The sequence below is a fragment of the Corvus hawaiiensis genome, chromosome 7, assembly GCF_020740725.1.
Source record: "Corvus hawaiiensis isolate bCorHaw1 chromosome 7, bCorHaw1.pri.cur, whole genome shotgun sequence".
NCBI lineage: Eukaryota > Metazoa > Chordata > Aves > Passeriformes > Corvidae > Corvus > Corvus hawaiiensis.
Genome location: NC_063219.1, coordinates 40,177,292 through 40,202,091, shown reverse-complemented (window position 1 = coordinate 40,202,091; position 24,800 = coordinate 40,177,292). Strand labels below are relative to the sequence as shown.

Below are 24,800 nucleotides of genomic sequence, written 5' to 3'. Positions count from 1 at the left end.
CTCAAAAAATGAAAAGCTGATGCTGTGCTCAGCTTCAACACCTGGATTTTTCTTCTTCCCGAAGAGCCTTGTTTAAAGTGAGTAACACCAACAGCACGGCCCCGTGGTGTGTGAGAAAGCTGATGGAGCATCTGGCCCAAGAGAGGTGGGACAAAGCAGTGTGATCCATGTTCTGATATGCTGCTTTTCTTTCATGCAGAAGTGAGAGGGGAAATGGAGGAACTTGTCAGATATTTAATGTGAACACACGCCAGTGTCATTCTAAGTGATATGGGTTGATTTGTGTCAACAAGCCTTACAGCTTCCAGTTGTGTATTGAAGTCCCACATGAAATGCTCCAGCTTTGGCATGGCAGTATCTGCAACACTGCTGTTCATAACAAGTCTTCAGTCATTGGAATTACCCAGTCCAGTGGTCCATTACTCCAGGAATATGTGATGTATAGTATGCTTGTATCTCTAAACTGGTGCTTAGTCGGTGTTTAAATTTGTCTGTTACTGCTGAACCATTTGCTTCTGCAGCAGAACAAGTGTCCAGAGCAGTGGGGCAGGATCGTGCCAGGTGCCAGCTCAGAGGAGTCTCCTCACAGCCTAAACACAAAGGAAACATTGAAAACAAGGATGTAAGTGGGCTGAATTAAAAAACTGTCACTAAACAACAACCGAGCCTCACTCACACCACCATGCACCCCCAAATCCCTGAGCCACGCTTTCTGCCACGCCTTAGTGAGGAACTCTGTGAGAAGGAAGGCTCTGGCTTTTAACCTGACTTGTCAGGTTTGCCATGGTGTGGTTCAGGGTCAGTCCTATGGGTCCTTGTCAGGAACAATCGCTGCAGCCGTAACGTTTCATGGATGTAGCTGGAAAACCACCAGCATCATCTTTGTGCACCATCTCAGCCTGATGTTTCCCTCTAGATTTGGTCCAAACAAGAACTAAAGTTACAATAGAGGCTGCCATCAGACATATGACGGAGAAGGCAGTAGGACTTGGCAGCTGGAGAATGTTCCAGAGCTCTGCAAGTCACTTTCTGCTCTCTCCCCTGTGACTGAGCACCACGGCCCAATCCACTGGTTGGCTGCAAATACTTCATATCTCAGCAGTGGGGCAGAGCTGGGTTTGGCTCTGTCACCTGCTGGGCAGTTAAGTTCCCTCAACAGGTTTTCCAAAGACTGTGGGATACAGAAGGAGGATATTCATAGAGGATGAACATTAAATCACAGGACTCTGCTCCATTCCTACACTGGAACAGAGAAGTCTGGAACACTTTTCCTGCATCCCTGAATGCTTGTGCTGAAACAGAACAGTCTAGGAAAAATCCTTCCCCTTTTCTTTCTGTGGTGAGATAAAAAGTACATTTGGAGATGCTGTTAAAAAAAAAGAGTGAAGCACTTTCTTGATCAGAAGTGTTGGTTTAAAACCAGAATGGATGGTTTAATCAGAACTAACTCTTGCAAGTATATGTGCTGCCAACTTCTCTCTAGAAACGCTCATATATATATATATATACACATATATATATATATATATATAATTTTCTAAAAGCTTTCATTCTCCTCCTTTACAAGTGCAGGAGATACTCTTTTCATCATTTCTGCAAAGGGTGAGTAAATGTGTTCCATAAATTTTCTTTCTTAAACTGAAGAAAAACTAAGTACATAATTCCTACTTCTATGTCTTCCTTTACACAGAAAAGCAGAATAATTCCATGCCATGAACAAAAACAGAATCTGAACGAGTTATATTTACATTTTCTAGTAGCATTGAGCAAATAAAGTGAATTGTTTGTAAGACTTCAGAAGGAGCAGAAGCAGACACGGATCTGCCGGGACCAGCTCTGCGTTTGTTTGATCTGACAGCAGGGTGAGCAGTGCCTGGGTGCTGCTGAGGATCCAGTGTTCTCTCCTGGTTTTCCCAGAGCCAGCTGGGATCTCCAGGTAAGTAATATATGGCTTAACAGGTACTTGGCAAGTAAAGGATGGCTGAGCAGGTGCAGGCACGTGGCAAGCCGTGGGCACAGGGCAGTTACCGGCTCCAGGCTTTCAGAAGGGAAAGAGTAGCAATTTTTCCTCTATTGTTTTATTGCTCTGACACCCAAACCTTCATATATTTTATTAGATCATGGCAGGTATTTTCTAACCCCTCTGCAGTATTTCCCAAGCAGTGAGGTGTGCAATATTCTGCTGTGCTGTGTTTCAGTGCAATAGAACATCAACTCATAGGGATTGCTGTGAGAGAGTGATGTTGGACTTCACTGCACTAAGATGTTGCAATTCCCATCACAATTAATTGAGGATGGGGTGACATGGAAGTCCTGAGCATCTTTCCAGGATATGTTTGAATGACAATTTAAAAGAGAAAAAAAGAGCAGCTTTTTTTGGTGCTGTTTAACAGTCGCTTGATCCCAGACTACTTGGGTTTCATCTCTGCTGTGTCTGTACCATGGTGGAGGGCAATTTGTTTTCTTTCAAAAATAATTTAGTCACTATTTTTGCTTGTGGTGGTGTAATCACAGAATCCTATAACGGTTTGGGTTGGAAGGGACCTTAAAGTTCATCCAGTTTTACCCTCCTGCCATGGGCAGGGACACCTTCCACTATCCCAGGGTGCTCCAAGCCCCATCCAACCTAGCCTTGGACACTGCCAGGGATGGAGCTGCTACAGCTTCTCTGGGCAACCTGTGCCAATGCTTTTCTTCCTAACATCTAATCTAAATCTCTTTTAGTTTAAACCCATTCAAGATATTGCAGAAACGCTGCAAACTGTTCCAACACGTTGCTGTTCGTGGGTGATTCGGTGCAGCCTGACGGAGAAGTCCCGGGGCAGGTGCCAAAAGGCACTGATGGAGATTTGGCAAAAACCCCCAAGATTAAAAATCGTCCTTGTCCCGGGCTGTTTTTGCGCATCTCTGCAGGCAGAAGCCCCGAGGGCTGCGCGGCTGCGGCGGGAGCCCGGCGCGCTGAGCCGGGCCGGGGGCTCGCCCCGGGGCCTCGGGAGCCGCGGCTGAGCGGAGCGGGGGCTCGGCGCGGCCCTCGCCGTCCCCTCTCCGCTCCCGGGGCTGCCCCGGACCCCCGCCCGGCCGGGCCCCGCTGCCCGTCCCGGGGGGCGGCAGAGCCGAGCGGAGCGGGGGCAGAGCGGGGCGGGGGGTCCGGGCGGGGCCGGGCCGGGCCCCTCCCCGCGCCGCTAAAGCCGAGGGCGGCGGGGCCCGGCGGGGCCGGGGAGCGGCAGCGGCGGGGGAACAGCACCCGCCCCGCGGCCATGCGGGACGCGCCCGGCCCCGCGCTGCGGGCGGCGCTGCCGCTGCTGGGCGCCGCCGTGTCCCTCTGCGCAGGTACGGCGGCACCGGGAGCTCCGGGAGCGGCACCGGGAGCTCCGGGAGCGGCACCGGGAGCGGCACCGGGAGCTCCGGGAGCGGCACCGGGAGCCGGGGCGCGCGATCGGCGGGAGCGCTGCGCTAGAACCCCGCTTATCCATCCCCGCCGTGCGCCCGGCGCTGCCCGGTGCCGGCGGGGCCGCCGCCGTTCGGGGGGGGTTCGGGCTCTCGGTGCCTTTAATCACGGCCGCGCGTACCGAGAACTGGGTCAGGGAGGACTTATCGGAGCGGCCCCGCGCCGGAATCCCTGATCCCTGCGGCTTCCCACGCCATCCCGGTCCGATCCACCCCGGGGGTTCCCGCGGCGCCCGGGGATCTGCTCGGGGGCAGATCCTCAGAGCGACATCGGTCCCGGTGGGAGGACCTGTCGCGGTGCTCTGCGGTGCCCGTGCCTCCTCCCGCCCCTCCGCACCGCCGGCGGGACGGCGCTGCCGGCGCCTCGCAGGGCTCCGAGCAGGGTGCGGAACACGTCCGGGCCCCTCGGCACAGGGTCCTCTCTCGGGCGGCAGGTGCTGAGACACTCCCTCCCTTCAGTCGTCCCTCTAAAACCTAAACCCGCGCTCGCTAGCAGCACTCTGAAACCAGCGGTAAGCAAGGCAGTGTATCACAGAATATTTTACAAATTTTCTATTAGGTTTACTGGACTTTGCCTTTCTCTCCGTGTTTTCACCAGAGCAGTTTCCTTGTGTGATGCTCATTAGGACCTTGCTGAGAGGGGAGGTCACAGCCCCAAGTGCAGGGAAGGACCGTGCCCAGCGGCCCATCCAGGTGCTCATAGAATCTCTGCTTTTGGGCAGGAGGGAGGAACAAAGCTCAGCTGTGGGCTGTGAAGTACTTCTGTGTAGTATTGCACATCTGGTAATCTCTGGTACCTCCACAGGATGTAACACCTGCTCCATAAGAGCTCTTCTCCTTATTTCTCTAGAGTTTTGTTGTCCAGGTTTGGAAGGGAACCCCAGGAGCAGGCAGCCCCGTGCAGCCCTTGTTTTCCCGGTGTGCCTGAATTAAATCGGAGCATTGCCAGCACCGTGGCCATCACCACTTCCCTCTGGAGAGCATCCAGAGCACTAAGGAATCATATTGGCTTTGACTGTTTTTTATATAAAAGTCCTGTGTTGCTTTGCTCTCCAAAGGGGCAGTGCAGGGTTCTCTTCTCCTTACCCTGTTCCAGAGCCTGGCTCAGGCAGGGGGTATGTACAGACCAGACAGGCAGATGTGTGGCAATAGAGGGGACACTCAGTGTGACTGTCTGGATGGAAAATTCCTTGTCAAACCACTCAGATGTGACTTCAGGAGCTTTCAGTGCTGGGGACTCTCTTATGCAAGCAATTCCAGGCTTGCAGTCGGTCAGTGCTGTCAGCCCTGTGTTATCTCAGCTGCCTCCCCATGAAGTTTGTACCCACAGCCCTGTGCTGGATCTGCCCTCAGCCCCTCATAGACTGGGGCCAGCAGGTCCTTCTTCAGCTCTGTGCATGTGCTGTATTGCACAAAATCCCTGCACTCACAGTGCTTTGCTGTGTCACTCATGTCCCATAAAGCACAACCCTCCCAAGGATACCTTGCCTGTTCAAAGCTAAAAATGTCCTTTGGCAGCTTATTACAACAAAAGTCATTTCCCTGGGTGTTGTTGCCCATTCTCTGCCCTGTTAATATTAATTTCAATGCCTGGACTCACCTCCTGCCTGCTGGGTTTTGCCTTGGCTGCTGAGCTTTTCCCGAGTAAGTGTGAAATGGTGAGTACCTGACCCCATTCATCTTCTAAATGTGATCTATGATTTCTTCATAGAACCTTCACACCTCTCCAGAATTGCCTTTGACGTGACAGCCCAGTTTCTTAATCTATGCCTGATCCCTTTGCTGTCTGTACTTCTCCTGTGCCTTTAGGTGGGTGACAACATCTGATCCCACATGGCAGAACAGGGCTGGATCTTCTCCTGGTGTCTCCTGATTGTGCTCTCTCCGTGAGCTGAGGAGTTGTCCAGTGCTCCCCAGGGAGGCACAGCCCTCTGTTCCCAGCAGGGATGGCTGACAGTGTGCTGATAGCCTGTGCACGGCTGAGGCTGTTTGTTCTTCTGTGTGATGTTACTCTCCTCTGGCTTTTGATCCCTCAGCATGGGACAGTGATGGAGTCCCCATCCCTGGAGGGATCTGACAGCCACGTGGATGTGGCACTTGGGGACTTGGGTTAGTAGCAGCCTCGGCAGTGATGGAGGAACGGTTGGACTCGGTCTCAGAGGGCTTTTCCAATCCAAACCATTCTGTGATTCCATGGTGAAACTTTTTTGCAATGCTCTGAAGTCAGTCCTACTTCTTCAGCCTTCAGCAACCCCTGTGACCTTCTTACTGCTTCCCCTCTCCATCTCCCTGGAGCACTCAGCCCACGTTCCCGTGCCACAGGCTTGCACGGTGAAGCTGCTGTTTCTCTCTGCCTCGGACCTCAGCTGCTGCCAGAGAAACAGGCTGACTCTGGTGAAGATCAGAGTGGCTCTGCCAGGTGGCAGCAGAGTTTCTTTGCCGTGGTCAGTTCCCAGCAGTTGTGCAGTTGGAGAACAAGGGGCTGTGCCAGACCCACACCCACACCCACCCTATGGCACCTTTACTGGTACCTTCTCCGGTTTTTGTCCTGGCTCCATCACCATCAGGGGGCTGGACAATGGGAAACAGACAGTCTGTAATTTCTAGGGTCTCCTTTGAGCCCCTTTGTCCAATGGTGAAACTTTTGCCACCTGGGACCCTCCTGAGTCCAGTCAGTCAGGTCCAGGTATGTGTCCTGTGGTGTGGAAACATCCCTTCCCAGCGGAGGTGGCCCAGGGGCAGCTGTGTCCTGGCACTGGGGTCTGTGCCTGAGGCAGGGGACCCAGGCAGTGTGGAAAGCCTGCAGTCGTGGGAACTCCAGACCTGTTATTTGGAAATAAGATGACAGCCTATCTAGAAGGGCACAATACAGAATGACCGTACAGAATGATCAAAGATGGAAATGTTCTGGATATTCAGCATTTCCTCCCATCAGGCCACTTAGATCTTTGCTTTTCAATTTAATTTTGAAATGCTCTACCTCTAACTATGGTGAGTAGAGATGGATTATGACTTAGTGGAAGATTAATGCCCTGTTAATTTGTGTAGTAAAAAGTCTGTGCTGAAATGTAGAACCTTGTGTGGTTCATGAGAGAGAGCGGGTCTGGGCTTTGTTCTTCAGAGTTTTTAGTTCAATTCTGTTAGCCCGTGGTGTCAGTGGCCTTGTGTTAAATGTTCAGTTCTTTCCATTTAACTTTTGAAGTTGCACTGTGTCTGTCAATGGGTTTAAATTATTCACCAGCCCTCATGAAGCTGGTGTTTAAACTCCTATTCTTCCACCTCTTGTTCACTTGTGGTATCGCACTTGTTCCTCAGTTATCTAGTAATTCATGTACTTGATGCTGATGATGGCAAAGCGGTGGAAGCACACAAAACCCATCTTCTTGTGCTGGTTTGTTGGGAATCAGGTGCTGGCTCTGTTCTTACTGCTCCGTAAGCTCATTGCATGGTGTGTCTGCCTGTTCTGTGTGTTTTCTGGCAGTTACACTGAGAACTAAAAGGCAGAAAATGTTGCTTTTTAGGTAAGTTAGGCAGATTATTTTCTTCTCTGAAGATCAAGTCATCCTGCCCCTGATTCGTGGTGGGACTCATCCAAGAATCTGGTGTGTAGTCTCAGCTCCTATTGCAATAACAGCAGGAAAAACATCCTTGAAAACCATGTATGTCTTTGCCAAACCCAGGGAACATCTGCTCCTGGGGTCGCTGGGTCCAGAAGTTGCTTTCCTGGTGTGCCAGTGTGTGAATCCTCCCCCGCCCCTCGGCTGGCTCCTGCTGTGTGTTGGGTCCTGCCGAGCGCCAGCTGCCCTTGGGAAGGGACCCCTCTGTCCTTCAGCGTGCCCGAGACTGCTGTCCCTGCTGGAGGGAGCCTGTGGTGTGTCCTGTCCTGCTCTGCCCTGGCCCTGCCCCAGCTCTCCAGCCAGTCCTGGTGGGACAACCTGCCCGTGGTCCCTCTGGGGGTGATGGGCTTTGGGGAGGGTCAGGAGAGGTTTGTTAGTGACTGCTGGAAAGCTCCATGCTCAGAGGACTGGGACTGTTGGTGGCCAGGTTTGGATGCCTGGCGTACTCTCTGCAGCCATGGTGTGTTTCAGTTGTTCACTTTCTCCTAATTTCTCAATCAGAGAACGGAATGTTTTAAGGGAATTGTTGTGCTTGAGTAAACAAAGGAGTCATGTTCATTACTGGATTAAAGAGTGCCTTATTTTGAAAGTTTGGGAGCACATTTTCCTCCAGCCTCTTCGAGCCTCTAACTCCTTGACAGTCACCTTACTCCATTCCCTGGTTTCCAGCGTGGTGGGAGTCCCAACTTCCACCCCATGACAGTGCATCACCAATGGCATTGCCAGGACTGTCCTCAGGAATTGTCTGGGGAGGGAGTAAACATTTCTTGCTGCATATAGGGACTGCAGAATTTCAGTCAATAGTTGCAAATTCTTCCTCTTCTTTCATGATGTAAAATTGCTCTGTGGGAGGGGAAGCAGTTCAAAGGTGGTGCTGGCTTGAATAGTGGGAGGACGATCTTCCATCATTGTGCTGTTATTCCTCTGGTCTGTAAGCTGAGGGGAGTGCCTTGCTGGCCCCTCTGGAACAGCAGCTGAGACAAATCAGAGCAGAAATGGTCCAGATGTGAAACTTGGTATACATTGCCAGTGGCTGTAGATGGACTGGTTATGAAGCTGACATGGACAATTTTTTCCAGTGGAAGGAGATGTCATGAATAACCAGGAGCAGCACTGGGGCTTTCCTGATGGAGCAGCAGGGATAAGACACAAATTCTGGAGAGTGCTGTGTCCCTGAGGATGTGAGTAGGGATGGGGATACAGGCTTGGTGGAGCAGGAGTGGTTGCACAGGTGTCTGTGAGGAGCTCTGTGGGAGGCACAGCGGGGATGTGACACAGGGAGAGAGCTGGAGGGGTTTGTCACCTCCCCTGCTCCGTGGGACGGGAGTGGGAAAAGCATGGATGTTCCCAGTGGCACGTTCAGAAGGGCCCAGGCTCCTCCCCTGATTCCACAAGAGCTGAGGCAGCTGTAGTAGCACAGGTGCAAGAAACCTGTATTTTTATAGTTATGCTCAATCATCTTTCTGCTCTGTTAACAAAGGGTTCTGGATGGACAGAAATGCTCTTGAAAACAGGGCCAGGGATTTGTATCTGGTTTGTGATTTCTATCAATTTTTCTTCATGAGAAGTCAGCCAACAGCACAGGCAGGTGTCTGAGGAACCTGGGCTTCTGCTTTTGTAGAATTATATTTAAAAGTGGTCTGTGAAAGTCTTCTGCGAGGAAAGCGTCTTGTCTTTCCCAAAACTCCAACTCTGATCTTGTCTCTGAACAGATTCAGCTACAGTTTTCCTTCTTTTCCTCTGTGTGTGAGCAGCATTCGGTGGTGCAGCGCCCTTGTCATTCCAGCAATGGCTGTCTCAGTTTGGTCAGGGTGAGGGTCAACCATCCTCAACTCTCCCCATGTTTGTGGGGCTCAGGGGCCCCCCTGGAGCTGCTTGGGATATGCAGGGACAGTTTTGATCAGCTCTGCTCTCAGGCAATCTGCAAGTACAGAGTATGGATAGATCTGTCAGTTATCCACTGCAGATGATGTAATAAGGATAATTTTCCATTTTATTTTAGGCTGTGAGAAAGGAAGAAAAACACCATAATGACGTGTCTAAAGCCCCGAAGACACTTGCAATAATCTTAGACTCATTTCCTCAATAATGCTTTTATTTTGCAGTTTTGGTGATGATGTGTCTGTTTTCCTTCTGCTAGATCTCTAATTTATTTGGATCTGATGAGTCTTGCTCCCTGCAGCAGTTCTGGGACCAGGGTAATGTCTTTAAGGAGATATTTGCCTGCTGTGCTGTGTGTGAAGGATGGTGCTCACTCCTGTGCCGAGGGAGAGCTGAGGCAGCAGCTCCTGGCACACCTGCACCCAGGATAAACACGGACATACCGTGCCAAGGAAGTTTGTTGTGGGCCCGAGCTGAAGATGAACACCATGAGCTGTTATTTGAGAAGGGTGGTACAGGATGGAGATTGTTGTAAGGGAAGCAAAGAGTGTCACAGAAACAGAAATCAGATTTGTGCTGATGTCTGTCAGCACTTCTGCGCTCCTCCAGGGACTCTGAGATTGCAGAATCATGGAATGGTTTAGGCTGGACAAACCCTCTGAGATCATTGAGCCCAGCTGTACCCCCAGCACTGACAAGCCCACCACTAACCCATGTTTTACTTTTCAACTCTTATCCTTAAATAAAAGAAAGCCCTTCTCCTTCCCCCCAGTTCCAAAAGAAACTGAAGGATTATGGCTAAAATTATTCTCCTGAGTAGAGCAGGGCTGAGTCTTGCAGAGTTGGAGCTGACCCAGAAAGGGTTGCCCGGACAAGGTGCCTCACCTGAGGAGACATGGGGAGGAGGAGTCTGTCATTCTGCCCGTGTCCATCCTGGGGTGCTGTGCCTCGGTGACCCCGGCTCGGTGCTCTCCAGTCAGCTCTGGCACAGCTGGGGTGTTGCTGGTGTGAGCTGGTGACTGGGATGGTGACAGCTTTCACGAGAACTACTTTTTGGGGTGGTCAGTCTTCTCCACCACACAAGACAAATGACATCTATGAAAGTCCCTGGGACCAAGATTTAGAAACTTATTGTCTGTGAATGTTGGGGACTTGTGCTGTTGGGGGTGTCCTGGCACCAGCTTCCTCCTGCAGGCCAGGGCCCCATTCAGCAGCAGCTGGCAGGCCCAGCTGGCAAGGTGTCCTCGAGGCTCTGCTGTGCCAGGGTCTCGTCCCCACCGCTGTCCCCTGTTTGCCAGGCCTGCAGTGCGTGTGCCAGCTGTGCGAGCACACCAACTTCACCTGCCACACGGAGGGCGCCTGCTGGGCCTCGGTCATGCTGACCAACGGGCGCGAGGAGGTGGTCAAGTCCTGCGTCTCTCTGCCGGAGCTGAACGCCCAGGTCTTCTGCCACAGCTCCAAGAACATCACCAAGACCGAGTGCTGCTACACCGACTTCTGCAACAACATCACGCTCCGCCTGCCCCTCGGTGAGTACCAGCCCAGCCCAGTGCTCGTCTGAGCTCCAGAGTGCTCAAACCCTGTGCAGGGAACACGACTGCAGGAGCCGGTCCTTGGGGGCTTTAGAGGCTGTCTGTAAAACACAGCTGGTTTTGTCCCAGCTTGTTTCAGACAGCAAAACACAAACTGTGGCTCTGTTTGTGGCAGAGGGAATTTCTTGCATGTCTAAAGCTATCCTAAAGGCTGGCTTCGATGTCCTACAAGCACAGGGTCACCTCGGGGGCAGGAGGGGTGGAGGACCCTAAGCCGCTGCTGGGGACCTCTTTGGCTGATGCGGTTTCAGCAATCTGAGCCTTGGGGGGCTGTGGTTGGTGTGAGCAGCCTGTGAGGCAGCATCACATCAGTGTCACAGAGTTTTGCTCAGCAGGGATGAGCAGCTGTGAGATTCCTGGTCCTAATGAGAGGGAGGAAAAAGGCACTTCCAGGGCCTCTGTGTATTACCCAGCCGGTGCAGTGCACGAGTCTGCCAGGCTCGAAGTTTCGCAATTAAGTTGATTTGGTGCTTTCTAAAAATAAATATTTATACTATTTTTAGTATAATTTTAATTTAATTTTTTTGATTCTTCTTTCCAAGATTTGTGTTTATTCCAGACTTTTTTTAGAAAGGTGTAAAATATACTATTTTATCAGATAATACCTTTTTATGTACTTACACCAGTAAGACATGTTGCAGGTAAGAAAGATGCAAATTAATACACAATTTACAATTATAACTTGAATTTAAGACACTATCATGTAGTTCTTATTGGAATTTGAACGGCTGTTTCTGGGCAGACCATGGGGGAGCTGCTGTGGGAGCCTTGGGCACTGTCACCTCCTAGTGAACCCTGGTACCAACCTCATGTGTGCTGTGGGGCGGGAATAAGGATCATTTAAATGTTTTTCTTGCAGTTGACCACGGAAGGGACACACTAATTGCGGTCATGCTCTAGAAATAAAGTGCCATGGTGGTTTTTCCAAGTTGGGATGAAAGCTGCTATTTCTAGAGGAGCAGCAGAGGCACATCTGTTGTCCCAGCACTTGAAGTGGGACTTGCAAAACCTCTTGTTTCATATTTCAGTACCCCCAAAAAAAGAATTCTTGTCCTGAGACCTTTGCTCTACAGATTTAGGGGAGGGAGCTCATGTCAGTTGGAATTGTACCAGTGCCAGTGTGGTTTCTGTGCTGGCCTATCCTCACACAGTTCATGTTGTTGGGAAGCTGCGTGGGGACAGCTCCAGGGTCAGGCCCTCGTCTCACACATGTGGCCAGTGGCACTTGGGACAGACACCTTGATAGGGAAGGTCTACTGTGCTTTACCTGTATCATCTACCTCCATCTCCATCTCTATTTGTCTCTATCTACCTCTGTCTAACTATATCTCTGTCTCTCTATTTCTATGTCTATCTCTATTTTCTGTATCAAGCTCCATATATATCTATATATCTATATATCTATATATATATATATATATATCTACCTTTGTGTGTATATATATATATATTTCCTTATGTGTATATACATTGTATACCTACCCACTTACCTGCTGACCTGTCTAGTCTGTCTCCATTATGCAAATTCTAGTTTAAAAGTGGAGCATGTGGGCATGAAAAACTTGCCTTTAGGCAGGAGCGGCTCTCCTGGAGGAGGAGAAACCCTGAGGAGGTCCAGCAAGGTGCCCATCCCTGCTAGGTGAGGCTGGATCTTTGTGTCCTGCTGGAACACAAACCCACCCTTCAGCTCTTCTCCATGAAGCTGACCTGCTTCAGCTCAAAGGTTGGATGGGCTTGGAGCAACCTGGACTAATGGGAAGTGTCCCAGCCCGTGGCAGGGACTTGGAACCAGCTGAGTTTTAAGGTCCCTCCCAACCCAAACCATGGTGGCATTCTGTGACTGTCTGTACTTACCAAAGGTTTGTGTTGTGAAGGAGTGCCCAGAGAACAGTGAGATGACCCACAGGGTGAGGGGACCTCTGAGGGCAGAGAGCAGTGTGTGGTTTGGTGCCTGTGCCTGAATTCCCATGGCAGAGCTGCAGGTGGCAATGCCTGCCCCAGCCAGCACAGGGCTCAGGGTCAGGGCCTTGGGTGACAGGAGCTGACTTTCCTTTGAGTGGTTTATTTTTGTTTGGTTGGCTTTTTGGTGTGGTTTTTTTTTTTTTAACAATGTCTGAAAATCTTTAAAGACAGGTTAAACCTGGATCTCTGCTTTTATATCCTCCTTCTTGTGGGCAGGGATTTCATTGCATATTCTACATTAGCAGGTGAAAATGTCAAAATGCAGGATGAGTTTGCAGTAATTGGGTTTTTTTTCTGTGTCACCTTAGATTTCTTTCCAGGTTTCTGCTGGTTTAACTGGGATACTTTCTGCCCCAGCAGGTGACTTGATGTGAGCTTCCCCTGTCACAGCAGGGCTGCAGAAAGCACCTTGTGTGCTGCTGCCACGAGGGACCTGCCTGTGATAAATTGTCCCTTGCACATCCCTCGTTCTGGTTTTCTCTGCAGAACTCACCACCATGCCCTCAGCGTGCAACAGGCTGGTTTCAGGAGTTGCTAGTCAGACCTAGATTTTTCCAGCCACAGATTTGTGTCTCACAGGATTTTTGGGCCGTATTTGAGATCTGGGAGACGGAGTTTATGATCTCTGCCCCCCCCAGTGGTGAGTGGGGTCTGTTACGGTAGAATTTAATTTTAGATTCTAGCCCAAACTGTATTTTTGAAATGGTTCTAATGTATTCTGTAGAGCTGACTAGAGCCTCCCCATTAAGAGAATACAATAGATTTTTTTACTACATTGGAAAGAATATGTAATTTTGCCCCCTGAGTAGCCCAGGAACACACACAGTTCAGGGCTTTTGAAAGCCTTATAATGGAAGCTTTACAGTGTCAAAAGCTGTGTGTGAGAATGACTTTTCCATTGGAGGGAAAAAATCACTTCCTTTTTTTGCTGCCTGCAAGTACTATTTTGTTTATGCAAGTTGGACCATAACTGCCCCGCATTGTGCAACTGCTGAGTACTGCCAGATGTGCTGCTTTTGGTTCACACATGGCAACATGTCTCAGCTTCTATTCTTGGTTAGTCAGTCAATGAACAGTACATTTGAAATTGGATTGCAAAATGTTGTGATTAATGGTGGTGTTTTGCTGGGTTTGGGTGGTCATGAGGGATTGTCTGATTTCCCCAGGAGTCTGACCTTTCCCAGCTGTTGTGGCTGTCCCTAGGCTGATGGTTTGTGCTGGGCAGGAGGTGTGTTTGTGGTGTTTGGTTTGAGCTGTGGGGAGCCCCACGACCCCTGAGGGCTCCTGGTCTTGGGGCACCGTGGTGCAGAGGTCAGGGTTGAAGATGGCCCACACTGACCAGAGCACAGGAGCTGCAGCGCTGGTTTGCCCCCAGCCTCGACGTGCGCTCCGTGAGGAGCTGGAAAGGGTCTGAGCAGTTGCCACCAGCCTCGACCTGCACTTGGTCTTTGTTACAGCCAGTAGACTAAAGGATGACAAAGGAGGTTTCTGGTTGACTCTTTCCAAGGAACCCCTCTAGACCGTCAGGATCTCGTCATTCTCTGAGAACTCAGTGGAGACTCCCTGCAGTCTGGCCCAGCCACCTCAGCTTCCAGCCCCACTGCAAACTTGCCTTCTGCCCTGGAGATCTCCCACCTCAGCAGCATCCCAGGGGACCCGTGAGCAGCCCTGAGCTCCACTTTACTCTGAGCAGTTGTCACTTGCAGTTGTGAAGGCTGTGTCTGCCTGTATTCCTGGAGCTGGGTGTCACCCTCCGAGAGTCCTTGGCTTTGCCTCTGCAGTGCTGTGACATCCCGCTCTGCATTCCCGGGACGGCTGGGAGCATCAGGGTCTCCGTGATCCCTCCTTCTCTCCACCTGAGGTCACTCCTGCTCCTGCCCCAGGGTGTCAGAACACTCTCACTGGCCCTCTCTGCCCGCTGTGGTCCCTTCAGCCTGGCTCCCAAAATGGTGTATGGGAGGGAAAGGACTCCAAAACGCAGCACTGTTGCAGCTCTCCCGCAGCCTGCTCCACGAGTCTGTGCTGATACCAATTGTGCCCGTACACATTGTCAGGGAAAGCGCATCACATCACTTTTCTGTTAAAATTGCAGACTTTTTTCCCTGGTAATAATGGTATTGTTGCTTTTTTTAAGCATATACTGAGAAATTTTTCTCTGTCCCTTAAAATCCTGCTATAACCCGAATTTCAGAGGTTTATGGTGTACAAACTGCGCAAAGTGCACTGCAGTTTATAGACTGTTACATCCCAGGATGTATTGTGTCCTTGTCCTGCGGGCCAGTCCGTGAGGATGCCCTTCCCAGTCCCTTCCCACCAGCCCAGTTCTTGCTGTTCAAAGCTTCCTGATGATTTTCCTTTTGTTACTGTTTGCAGTGGCCTAAGGACAATAAACTTCTATTTTGTTCATTTAGTGTTATGCTGGTTTTCAGCAGTTGGTGGGAAGAGCTGACATGGTGTGGTCAGTGTCTCGTGTGTGTTTGTCTTCACCAGCCCCTGCCGGGGATGAATGAACCTCATTGCTACCGGGAATGAGCCTGACGAGCCCTGCAGGGAGGATGCTGGTTTGGATGGCACAGGGGAAGTGCTGAACAGCCAGGGGACAGCTCATGCCCTGCACTCTACCCTCTGTGAGCCCGTGTGCCCCGGCCAGCACAGAGCCAGTCCCGCTGCCTTACACATGTCCTGGGGGGCAGGGCTGGCTCGGCGAGGCACTGGGGCTCCTGGGGCAGGGGATCTCTCCATACTGTACTTCACCCCTGTTTCAGGGAAACATCAGCCCTGTGGAAACAGAATGAAAAATGTTTAGGAGATCCCAGCATGTCAGTTAACAAGCAGCAGTTCCAAGGAGGCATCCTGCTCGTAAATCCTCTTACAAACCTCCCACGTCACCCCTGAAGCATCCTCTTGAAGTCATTAAAGGAAAAACCTGTGAACAAAATGTACCAGCTTTGTGTTCAGGAAGGTTGGAGTTGTTCTGGTGAACAGATGTAGTATTGACTGGAGGAAGGGTGCTGAGGCCGTTGGCTGCTGCATTTGAGAACCCACGTCGCTTTGGTCACTCTCAGACTCCAGGTTGTGGTGTGCACGTGGCCCAGCCTTTCCCTGAAGGAAAAGAGTGACCTTGCATGGGGTGGAGTTCATGATTCTTACATCTTCTGCAGCCCTGAGATCCCGTTTGAACTCATGGTTCTGAGTGTTGAGGTTTTTTAATGGGTCATATTTCTGGTTTGTTTTATTTGCAGGGAAAGTGCTGGTCGATTTTTATTTTAAAACTTATTTAAAATTTTGGGGACATTAAGGGAATGATGTGTGTGTGTTCATGTGCAAGTGAATCCCTTAGCAGTGTCTTCCTCGGGCTTGATACAGAGCTGGGGCGGTGGTCGGAATGCTGGCCTGAGACCAGGCTTCCTGCTCAGAGGGTGTGTGGGGCAAGGCTCCGTGGCCGGCAGCGCTCTGTTCTGCCTCCTGCTCAGCACTGCTGTGGGAAAGCATCGATCTCAGTTGGTCACTGCTCTGCAGCCCCTCGCTCGTGTCCCTTCCCAACGCCGCTCTCCCGTGTGTCTCCCAGCAGCGTCGGAGGCTCCCGGCAGAGCGGGGCCGCGCTCGGCGGTGCTGGCGGTGGCGGTGGCGGTGCCGGTGTGCGCGGTGCTGCTGGCGGCGGTGCTGGCGGCCTGCTCGGCCCGGGGCTGGCGGTGCTGCGCCCGCCGCGGGGCCAAGCCCCCCAACGTGGAGGAGCCCCTGTCCGAGGGCAACCTGGTGAGCTCCGGGAAGACGCTGAGGGATCTCATCTACGACATGACGACCTCTGGCTCTGGCTCCGGTACGTGGGGTGCCCTGCCCGCCACCGTGGGTTTAATGCTGGTGCTTGTGGCCACCCCTCACGGCAGCGATGGGCTCTGGGTGCTCTTCTTCTGTCAAACCGCAAAAGTTCAGTTCTTTGTTGGAATGGAGGAGTTAAAAAAGTGAACTCAGAAATCAGAATCAAGTGTGAAACCCAGTGCTGCTGGCCAATGTGACACGGCTGATCATGAAAGGTACTAAACCCACCTGGGCAGGTCAGGATGCTGCTTCTCAAATATTTTGTGTTTCATAGCAGAATAATGTTCCTTCAAATTCTTGTTTTGAGCAGAACATCCATCTTTTTAGCATTTTTCCCATTTCTGGTATCTTGCCTACTGTGATGCTTCCATTGCTACTGAGAACTTGTTAAACCAAAGAAACCTAAAAATGAGGTGGGAATTCACAAATTCCAGGTCACTGGGCCAGTGGCATGTCTGGGGTGTATAGCCCAACTTTCCTTAACTAGAACTTTTATTGCAAAATATGTAGACTATGCTTGCTTTTATTTATAAGTAAAAAATGTACAAATGGTGCCTAATTTAATTAATTTCCATGAACTGCATACCTCTGAGGATTAAGTGGTTGTTCTTCCCTAATGCTTTTTCACAGCTCTAGTGAGCAGACTTTGGCTTTATTTATTCTGAAGTTTTAGCTGTTCCCAGCCATCCCTGAGCCAGGAACAGGGCTGGACTTGAGCAGAGCCAGAGCCCTGTGCACCAAGGTGATTTGTTCTGATTTCAGCCAAAATCAAGGTTGCAGTTATTTAAAAAAAAAAAGGTAAAAAAATTTAACAATTCCTTGTTTTAAGGCCCCAACAAACACAGAATCAAATCAAACCAGGCAGGATTTGTGGCTGGCAAAGCACAGTGGAGCTGCTATAATAATTTATTTTAATTTTCAAAAATTTCAGCCAGAGCAGAGCAACTAATTGACTGCAGGACAGCTGCAGTCTGTATCAAACCAAATTGAGTAGTTCAGGCCAAATTTTAAAGTTTTTACTGGGGTTTAAGAAAGTTTTTTGTATGTACGGAGACTGGGAAGTAACATTAAGAAGCCTGATTTGAAGAGATATTGGTTGGGACAGGATTTTCCCTTGATAGTCTAGGAAAGCAAGGCCATGAGTGCAGCTCAGTGGGAAAGGTCAGTGTTGGGGTTTGAAGGTCCCAGCTGAGCTATTTCACAAGTACCTGTCTCTCCTCTTAACTAGGTCTGCCTCTGCTTGTCCAGAGAACTATCGCAAGGACTATTGTCCTGCAGGAGATTGTGGGAAAAGGCCGATTTGGCGAAGTCTGGCGTGGGAAGTGGTGCGGGGAGGATGTAGCTGTGAAAATCTTCTCCTCCAGAGACGAGCGGTCCTGGTTTCGGGAGGCAGAGATTTACCAGACGGTCATGCTGAGGCACGAAAACATCCTGGGCTTCATTGCTGCTGACAACAAGGGTAAGCGGCGAGGCGTGCGCGGCACCGCGGGGCTCCTTCCTCTTAGAGAGCTTTTCCAACCCAAAAAATTCTCTGATTCTATGTGGTGGCCTTGGCAGTGCTGGGATAGTGGTTGGACTCAGTGGTCTTAGAGTGCTTCCCAGCCCCAATGTTGGCACTCACTAAATCCTGAGTGTCTGTCTCAGAACAGCTTTCGCTGCCCCCACTCCCACTGAAGCACCGCCTGAACCATGCGGCTGCCCTGAGCTCCTTCCCGGTGGGACAGCTGGCACGCTTGCTGGCTTGCATTCCCTGAAAAGGGGAAGGCTTTCCCTAGCTAATATTTTTAATAATCTTGCTTCCTCTGGGTAGATAACGGGACGTGGACTCAGCTCTGGCTTGTCTCTGAGTACCACGAGCAGGGCTCCCTGTTCGACTACCTGAACCGGGGCACGGTGACGGTGGAGGGCATGGTCCGGCTGGCGCTGTCAGTGGCCAGTGGCCTGGCCCACCTCCACATGGAGATCGTTGGCACGCAAGGCAAGTGCTTCCCTCCCACTTTTACTTCAAGTATTTTGAGGAGCTTCAGTGTTCTCAAAAACATTTATGGGTGACGTGATATTGTGAAGTGTTTCCTAAACTGTTAACAGCAGGGGGAACAGTGTGAGTGTGAGTGGTGCAGTATAGACAGGGAACAGGGACCTTACCTTCCCACTTCCATTGTCTGCACGCCTTTAAATAGGTGCCTATGGAAGCAGCTCTGCTAAAGGGGAATGAGCACCAATGAAGGAAAAATTTCTTCATGGAAAGGTTTATCCAGCCCTGGCACAGGTTGCCCAGGGCAGTGATGGGGTCACCATCCCTTAAAGGGACTTAAAATCTGTGTGGATGTGGCACGTCGGGACATGGGTTAGTGGTGGCCTTGTCAGTGCTGAGGAATGGTGGGACTTGGTGGTCTTAGATGGTTTTTACCACCCAATCCATTCAGCGATTCTGTATTTTTCCAAATTAATTTGGAGGGTGAACTTCCAGTTTCTCTTTCTGTGTTTTATTCCTGAAATACAGCTATTGAAACAAAAATGCCCTTAAAGCTTTCTTTTGAAGTTGACATCATTTAGCAGAGCTTCACTTGGTTCAAAATAGGCCTCAATATTTTTATAGGGTATAGTAACAAAAGTGACTAAAACTGTTTTTACGTCCTTGCTCATGATATTAAAATCCAGGCTGTTGTTATCAAAATTGGAGGCGGTTTCTCTCACTGTGAACAGGGAAGCCAGCGATCGCGCACCGGGACCTGAAATCCAAGAACATCCTGGTGAAGAGGAACGAGACCTGCGCCATTGCCGACCTGGGCCTGGCGGTGAAGCACGACTCGGTGCTGAACACCATCGACATTCCCCAGAACCCCAGGGTGGGCACCAGGAGGTGGGTGAGGCAGCTGCAGCTGCCGGCCTGGCTCCGTGGGGATGGCTCCTCACAGCCCTGCCCTCCACCAGTGATGTCCCCTCCGCTCTTGGCATCGGGCGGGGATGGCCGCAGCCCTGTGGGGTGGGTGGGGGAGGAGGTTGCAGACCCTGCTGTGGAATGGAGCTCTCTGCCCCACGTGGGGCATCATGTGTGGGTCACCCTGGTCACTCCCAGTGCTGTGGGCCTGGGCAGGGCACGGCTGCCAGCACCACGAGGGGTCACGGGGCCCTGGCATGTGGCAGCACAGCTGTGGCCTTTTGTAGGAGCTGCCCCAGCAAACTGACCCTGTGTGCCCTAAAGGTACATGGCCCCCGAGATCCTGGACGATGCGATGAACATGAACATCTTTGAGTCCTTCAAGCGTGCAGACATTTACTCTCTGGGGCTGGTGTACTGGGAGATAGCCCGGAGGTGCTCCATTGGAGGTGAGGTTTTGGCCTTTCATCCAATCTCAGCTTGGTTTGGGTTGGAAGGGCCATTAAAGCTCATCTCGTTCCACCCCCTGCCATGGGCACCTACACAGTAAATCTTCCCTAGGAATCACTGAGGAATACCAGTTGCCTTACTACGACCTTGTGCCTTCTGATCCTTCGATAGAAGACATGAGAAGGGTTGTCTGTGAACAGAAGCTCAGACCAAGTATTCCAAACCAGTGGCAAAGCTGTGAGGTAAAAGCAGTTTTCTAGTTTATTCTAGGTGTATTTTGTAGGGTTTTTTCCTAGTTTTATTTTGTTATTTATATTTTCAAGTTTAAATTAAGACAGAATTTTGGAGTGAGAGATAGGGCACACAATGCTCAGCTTCTAGCTTCTCGTGAATTTAGAAGCTTCATATGTCTAGTTCTTCTTCAGATCAATACAGAGCAAACTCTTTGCACCAAGTGCTCAACTCTGTTCAAGGCAGGTCTTAACTGATGCTGCTGCTGTTGTGTCACTGTTTCAGAGAGCTGCCCTTTATCTCCCTGTCTTAAAACCAGAAAGCAGCGGGTGGTGGTTGTATCCCTGGCTATGGTTTGTCCTGCTGCAGGCGCTGTGGTTGCGTCCCTGTGGTGTATTCCGGGGTGCTGTGTTTGTCCTGCTGCACGCACAGTGGTTGTATCCTGGCTGTTTCTGCCCCGCTGCAGACACTGGTTGTATCCTGGGTGCTGTTTCTGTGCCCTGCAGGCGCTGCGGGTGCTGGGCCGGGTGATGCGGGAGTGCTGGCGTTCCAGCGGTGCCGCGCGTCTCACCGCGCTGCGCGTCAAGAAGACGATCTCGCAGCTCTGCGTGCACGAGGACTCCAAAGCCTGACAGACCTCCCCGTGGGACGAGAGGGGAAGGCATTCTGCTGTTCATCTTTCCACATGTGATAGTATTTTTGTTTCTGGTCTACCTCAGACGATGTGGTTCCTTCCGTACTGCGGTGCCTGAGGCAGAGCACCGACCTCGAGTGCTGCGTTCGGCCGTGGGGCGAGGCAGCTTGGGACTCGTAGCTGGGGTTTGGTACAGCAAGTCCGTGACTTGCTTTGGTTTTGTGAGTAAATCGGACACCAATGAATTGCAGGAAGGAGCTTAAAGCCTCATGACAGTGTAGAAATACCTTCTGCTGTTGTGCTTTTCCTCCTTGTCACACCCCAAGCGTCCTGGAAATGTCTGGTGTTGGTTAAAGCTTGTTTGTCAGGGAAACCTCATGTTCTGTTCTCAAACCAAGTAAAAGACCAAATTAACCCAGCTTTTTACCTGTTTTTTTTGCAGGAATGTGAAAAGGGGTTGTCAGTAAATGCATTTTGAATTACTTTATTTATAATTACCTAAGTAATTAAAACTATGGAAATTCCACTAAGTGTGTACATTGTGAACAAAACCACTGAGTCAGTTCCCTATTAACATTTATTTTTATAGTCTCAATTTCGCATACAATGTTGTGGTAAAAATTTGAGTTGTTCTGCTCTGTCTTTTGTTCATTGAACAGATCAATCAAGGGACAACTTTTCTTTTTAACTGTTAGTAGGAAAAATAATAGAGGCAATATGTTTCTGTTAGCTATGTAGGGATGCAACAGGAGAAATTCTACCTAAACTGAGAAAATATTTGTTTTTAGCAACATCTTTCCAATCACTGGTAACAATTTTTTAGTGCCTTCTGATGTATTGGGGGAAGCTTTAACAAAAGCCAATGCAGCCTGTTCAGAGGTTTCTTACAGAATTCTGTAACAGCACCAGGCTGGTGATGAATATTAACATTTCTGCTCATGTTTCCATAATATTACAAGCCAGCAAAGTGAGTTTTGTATTAAAATTCACCAAAGTTTTGGCATTATGTGAATTTTGCCACACTCCATGGCCCACATATTTGAATACAATGTTTGAATATTTTTAATGGGCAAAATTATATATTTCATAGTCTTATGGTTTTTCTAATGTTTCTAAATCCAGCTGGCTCACAGAAATTAAGCCCAAAGATGTTTCCAGAATAGCAAAGCTTTGCAGAAATATGATGTGGCCCCTGCAGCTCTGTGGCAGGCAGCTGTTGGCTGATCACAGTGAGTCAGATCAGTCTTTGGGGCAAAATCTCTTGACCTGAGCGATTGTGGGGGAGAATGAGTTCAGCCTTTACTGAGTGCGGTGGTCAGTAGTGCCATTACACCGGGTTTCATCCTGAGTGCTCATCTTCAGGACATTGTGGATACTTGGTGGCTGTAAATTGCCCGTAAATAGGCTTTGATGCAATTTACCTGTTTGCACAGGGTTTAGTCACTCCTGCTTTTGTTAAACAACAGGGCTTTGTGTGGTCTGCAGCCGAGCAGTGGAGCGTATTTCCCCAGAGCTGCTGGCAGGTTTTGCCCCAGTGTGGTTTCTCAGATATAATCAAGGTTGTCTTAGAGATTCAGGGAGGACTTGACAGGGCTTGGAGCAACCTGGTCTAGTGGAAGGTGTCCCTGCCCAAGGCAGGGAGGTGAAAGGAGACAATCTTTAAGGTCTCTTCCAACCCAAACCATTCTGGGATTCTAAGATTCAATTCTTATGTGCTTCAGCTGCATGAACTACCCCGTGGAGCTCAGTGATGTGACTTTGTAGGCTGCATGATCCAAATTTTGGCAGCTGCATGATCCAAAGCCTGGTGCTGACTTGACTAGCAAAAAAATTTGCAAACCTAAGATCTAGCACCTGTTCTTGTAGTATGTAACTTGAAAAAAAATCCTTATCTTAAAAAGGAAGAATCAAAGATTTATTTTTTAAAGTGGGAAAGGAGTTTCAGTTTTCAGTTCCCCACCCCGAGTCTCTGAAAATTGTTGACCAACCCGGTAATTTGAACAAGACCTTTTTGGTGCCTGGCTGGGAGGTGTGGATGGAGGATGCTCAGGCTCGGCTGCTCCTCACACAGGTCACAGTTGCAGATCCAGAAATGCTTTAACTTTTTCCCTGGAAATATCTCTTTGCATCAGACATTATGGTCTGTTTACCCTGGCTTTTCGCCTAACTCAGTGTTTTTGCACTGGTTTTGTTTTCTTTTTTGTTGTTGAGAGGTGAATGTACATTTTGATGAACCAGAGTTGAACATAACTGAGCCAAGGGGCAGATGTTGTTGTATTGAGCTCTGAAATGTTTGTAAACTCTACACTCCTTTAGAAAAACCCCAAAGAACCCTTGTTTTAGTGGCCTTTCCCCTCCATGTGGGTTTGTCCTGTTCTAATTTAAGCACAGAGGTTATGCCAAGACACTTCTGTGCAGTTTAGGGAGGCTTCGGTTTCCTCAGAGATTACAATGTTCCTGATAATCTTCACTTAAAGCACAAGTTCTTAAACTCATGAAAATTTTCAAGGTCAAGGATGCTCAAAACCTGTCACCACATTCAGCCTCCTAATTAATGCTTCTAGTTTGGGGGAGTTACCAATATTTTATAATTTGCTTCTAATAACAATCTAAAGTTTAATGCAGGGATTATGGACTGAAAGGGAAAGTTAATTAATGTTTCCTGTAGCACCTAATTTTTTTGTGTTGCTTGAACTGCTGCCCCCAGACACTCCTTTAGAAATTCAGGCTGTAATGTCCTCTGCACTTTCCTACTTTTATAATTTGCACTTAATCAAGCCATGCCCTCATGTGACACTATAAAGAATCCTGCAATATTTTAGTCACTGCTATGTCACTTCTTTGCTTGGTACTAGATTCAGGAATTATAAATAAATTTGTTTAGAAATATTCCCAGTCCCTACAACGGGTCTGAACTTTGAGCAGGGCAAGTTCTTCTTCTCAGTCCCCGTCTGCCCGGAGCTCCTGTGCCAAGGGTGGGCTTGAGGCTGTCCCCAGCTCCCCCTTGTTCATGGGAAGGAGGTGTTTGGGTTTCATCCCTTGCCTGGGGACGGTATCACAGGACAGGGACGGGGGTGGCACTGGGGCTGCTGCCCGGGGCGGTGCTTCCGCAGGACTCTGACCGCGGAGGTGTGGGGCTTGTGCCCCTCCTTCGGCCGCACCGACAGCGGGGCACAAGCCCGTTCCTGTGCCCAGGAAGGTTATGGTTCGGTGGGGGTCTGTGAGGCTGTCCTTGGGGTGTCCTTGGGGTATCCTTGGGGGGCCCTGGGCCAGCACCTGGGTACCCCCAGCAGCACTGAAAACACGTCCCCTCCTCTGCCCTTGGCTGTGCAAGCCGCGTGTCTGTGATTCCAGGGATCGTCCCCACGGGCTGTGGTACCCCAATCCCCCCCAAGCTTTTAGGGAAAGATGGCCATGTTCTGCTCTAACAGGCAGAACAATTTATGAATGTACAGGGAATAAGTATAGAGGTACAATATATTTCTACAGAATAAAAGAAATGTGCAATAAATTGTAACTTACACTGAATGTATTTTTGGCATAAATGGACCAGATGTATTTTGAATGTAGCTATGACATTGTGTCTAAACCTGCTGTGATTCTCAGTCCCTAAGAAAAACGTCATGTTTTGTCAATCTACAAACCACTTCCTCAGTTGTCTGTTTTTAAAAGAAGCATTAGTATTTTATCTGGAACACCGTAATATTTCTGAACTAAGTATAGCAGTGCAGCGCTCGACTTCAACCCTCGTGTTGTGAAATATCTGATCTGTGTACACTGCAGAGTTATTTTTAAAACTATTGCTAACGTTATTGCTTGATATTGCAGCTGCCTGGTTGTAAAATAATGGTTTAGCTGTTGTATTTTGTATGCGGATTTGGGGAAGATGTGGCAATTTTAATAAATTCAGCATACTCTGCCCTTGTGTTCCCGTGGCCTGAAACTGTTCTTATGTTCATTCTGTGAGGGGAGAAGGGTTGAGCCTGCTCTGCTTCAACCTTTAGAAACCTTCACTCGTGGCTCTTGCACCCACACCAATGTGAGCTCTCACTGAGCTCCCTTTCATACGAGACTCCCTGATCCTGCTCTTCCAGCTATTGAGATTTTCAGTGATGTAAACCTGAGTGGGACCAGCTCACCCTGAGCACCTCAGTTCTGGAGTCTGTATGTTTGAAAATTCCCCTGACACAGCCATAATCTGGGAATTTAAGTCAGGCTTTATTTAAATTTAAGGTGTGTCAAAATGAAATCTGCCATGCTGTGACCCAAGAAACTTCTGTGGCTTT

The 24,800-nt window shown here is 49.6% G+C and overlaps 1 protein-coding gene across 4 annotated transcripts; it reads left to right on the top strand.

Moving 5' to 3' along the window:
• The first annotated feature begins 3,249 nt into the window (after positions 1-3,249).
• On the top strand, positions 3,250-24,435 carry ACVR1C (activin A receptor type 1C). Of its 4 annotated transcripts, none has more exons than XM_048308904.1 (9): positions 3,250-3,330; positions 10,244-10,474; positions 16,071-16,319; positions 17,547-17,777; positions 18,129-18,296; positions 19,025-19,181; positions 19,524-19,648; positions 19,761-19,891; positions 20,387-24,435. In XM_048308904.1, the coding sequence occupies exons 1-9, from the start codon at positions 3,258-3,260 to the stop codon at positions 20,510-20,512; spliced, it is 1,491 nt and encodes a 496-aa protein (XP_048164861.1). In that variant the 5' UTR covers positions 3,250-3,257; the 3' UTR covers positions 20,513-24,435. The 4 variants fall into 4 exon arrangements, 3 of the variants coding, with proteins under 3 accessions (XP_048164861.1, XP_048164860.1, XP_048164859.1); XM_048308903.1 differs by having other exon boundaries at positions 16,068-16,319; XM_048308902.1 differs by lacking the exon at positions 3,250-3,330 and having other exon boundaries at positions 9,983-10,474; positions 16,068-16,319.
• Positions 24,436-24,800: the final 365 nt, after the last annotated feature.

What these genes read in the sequence shown, in the direction of transcription:
- ACVR1C (XM_048308902.1), top strand. Translation starts at nt 10,087, where the DNA reads ATGTTGGGGACTTGTGCTGTTGGGGGTGTCCTGGCACCAGCTTCCTCC. An exon ending in CACGCTCCGCCTGCCCCTCG is followed by an intron (nt 10,475 to 16,067) that starts GTGAGTACCAGC and finishes TGTGTCTCCCAG; the next exon opens with CAGCGTCGGAGGCTCCCGGC. An exon ending in ACCAGTGGCAAAGCTGTGAG is followed by an intron (nt 19,892 to 20,386) that starts GTAAAAGCAGTT and finishes TGTGCCCTGCAG; the next exon opens with GCGCTGCGGGTGCTGGGCCG.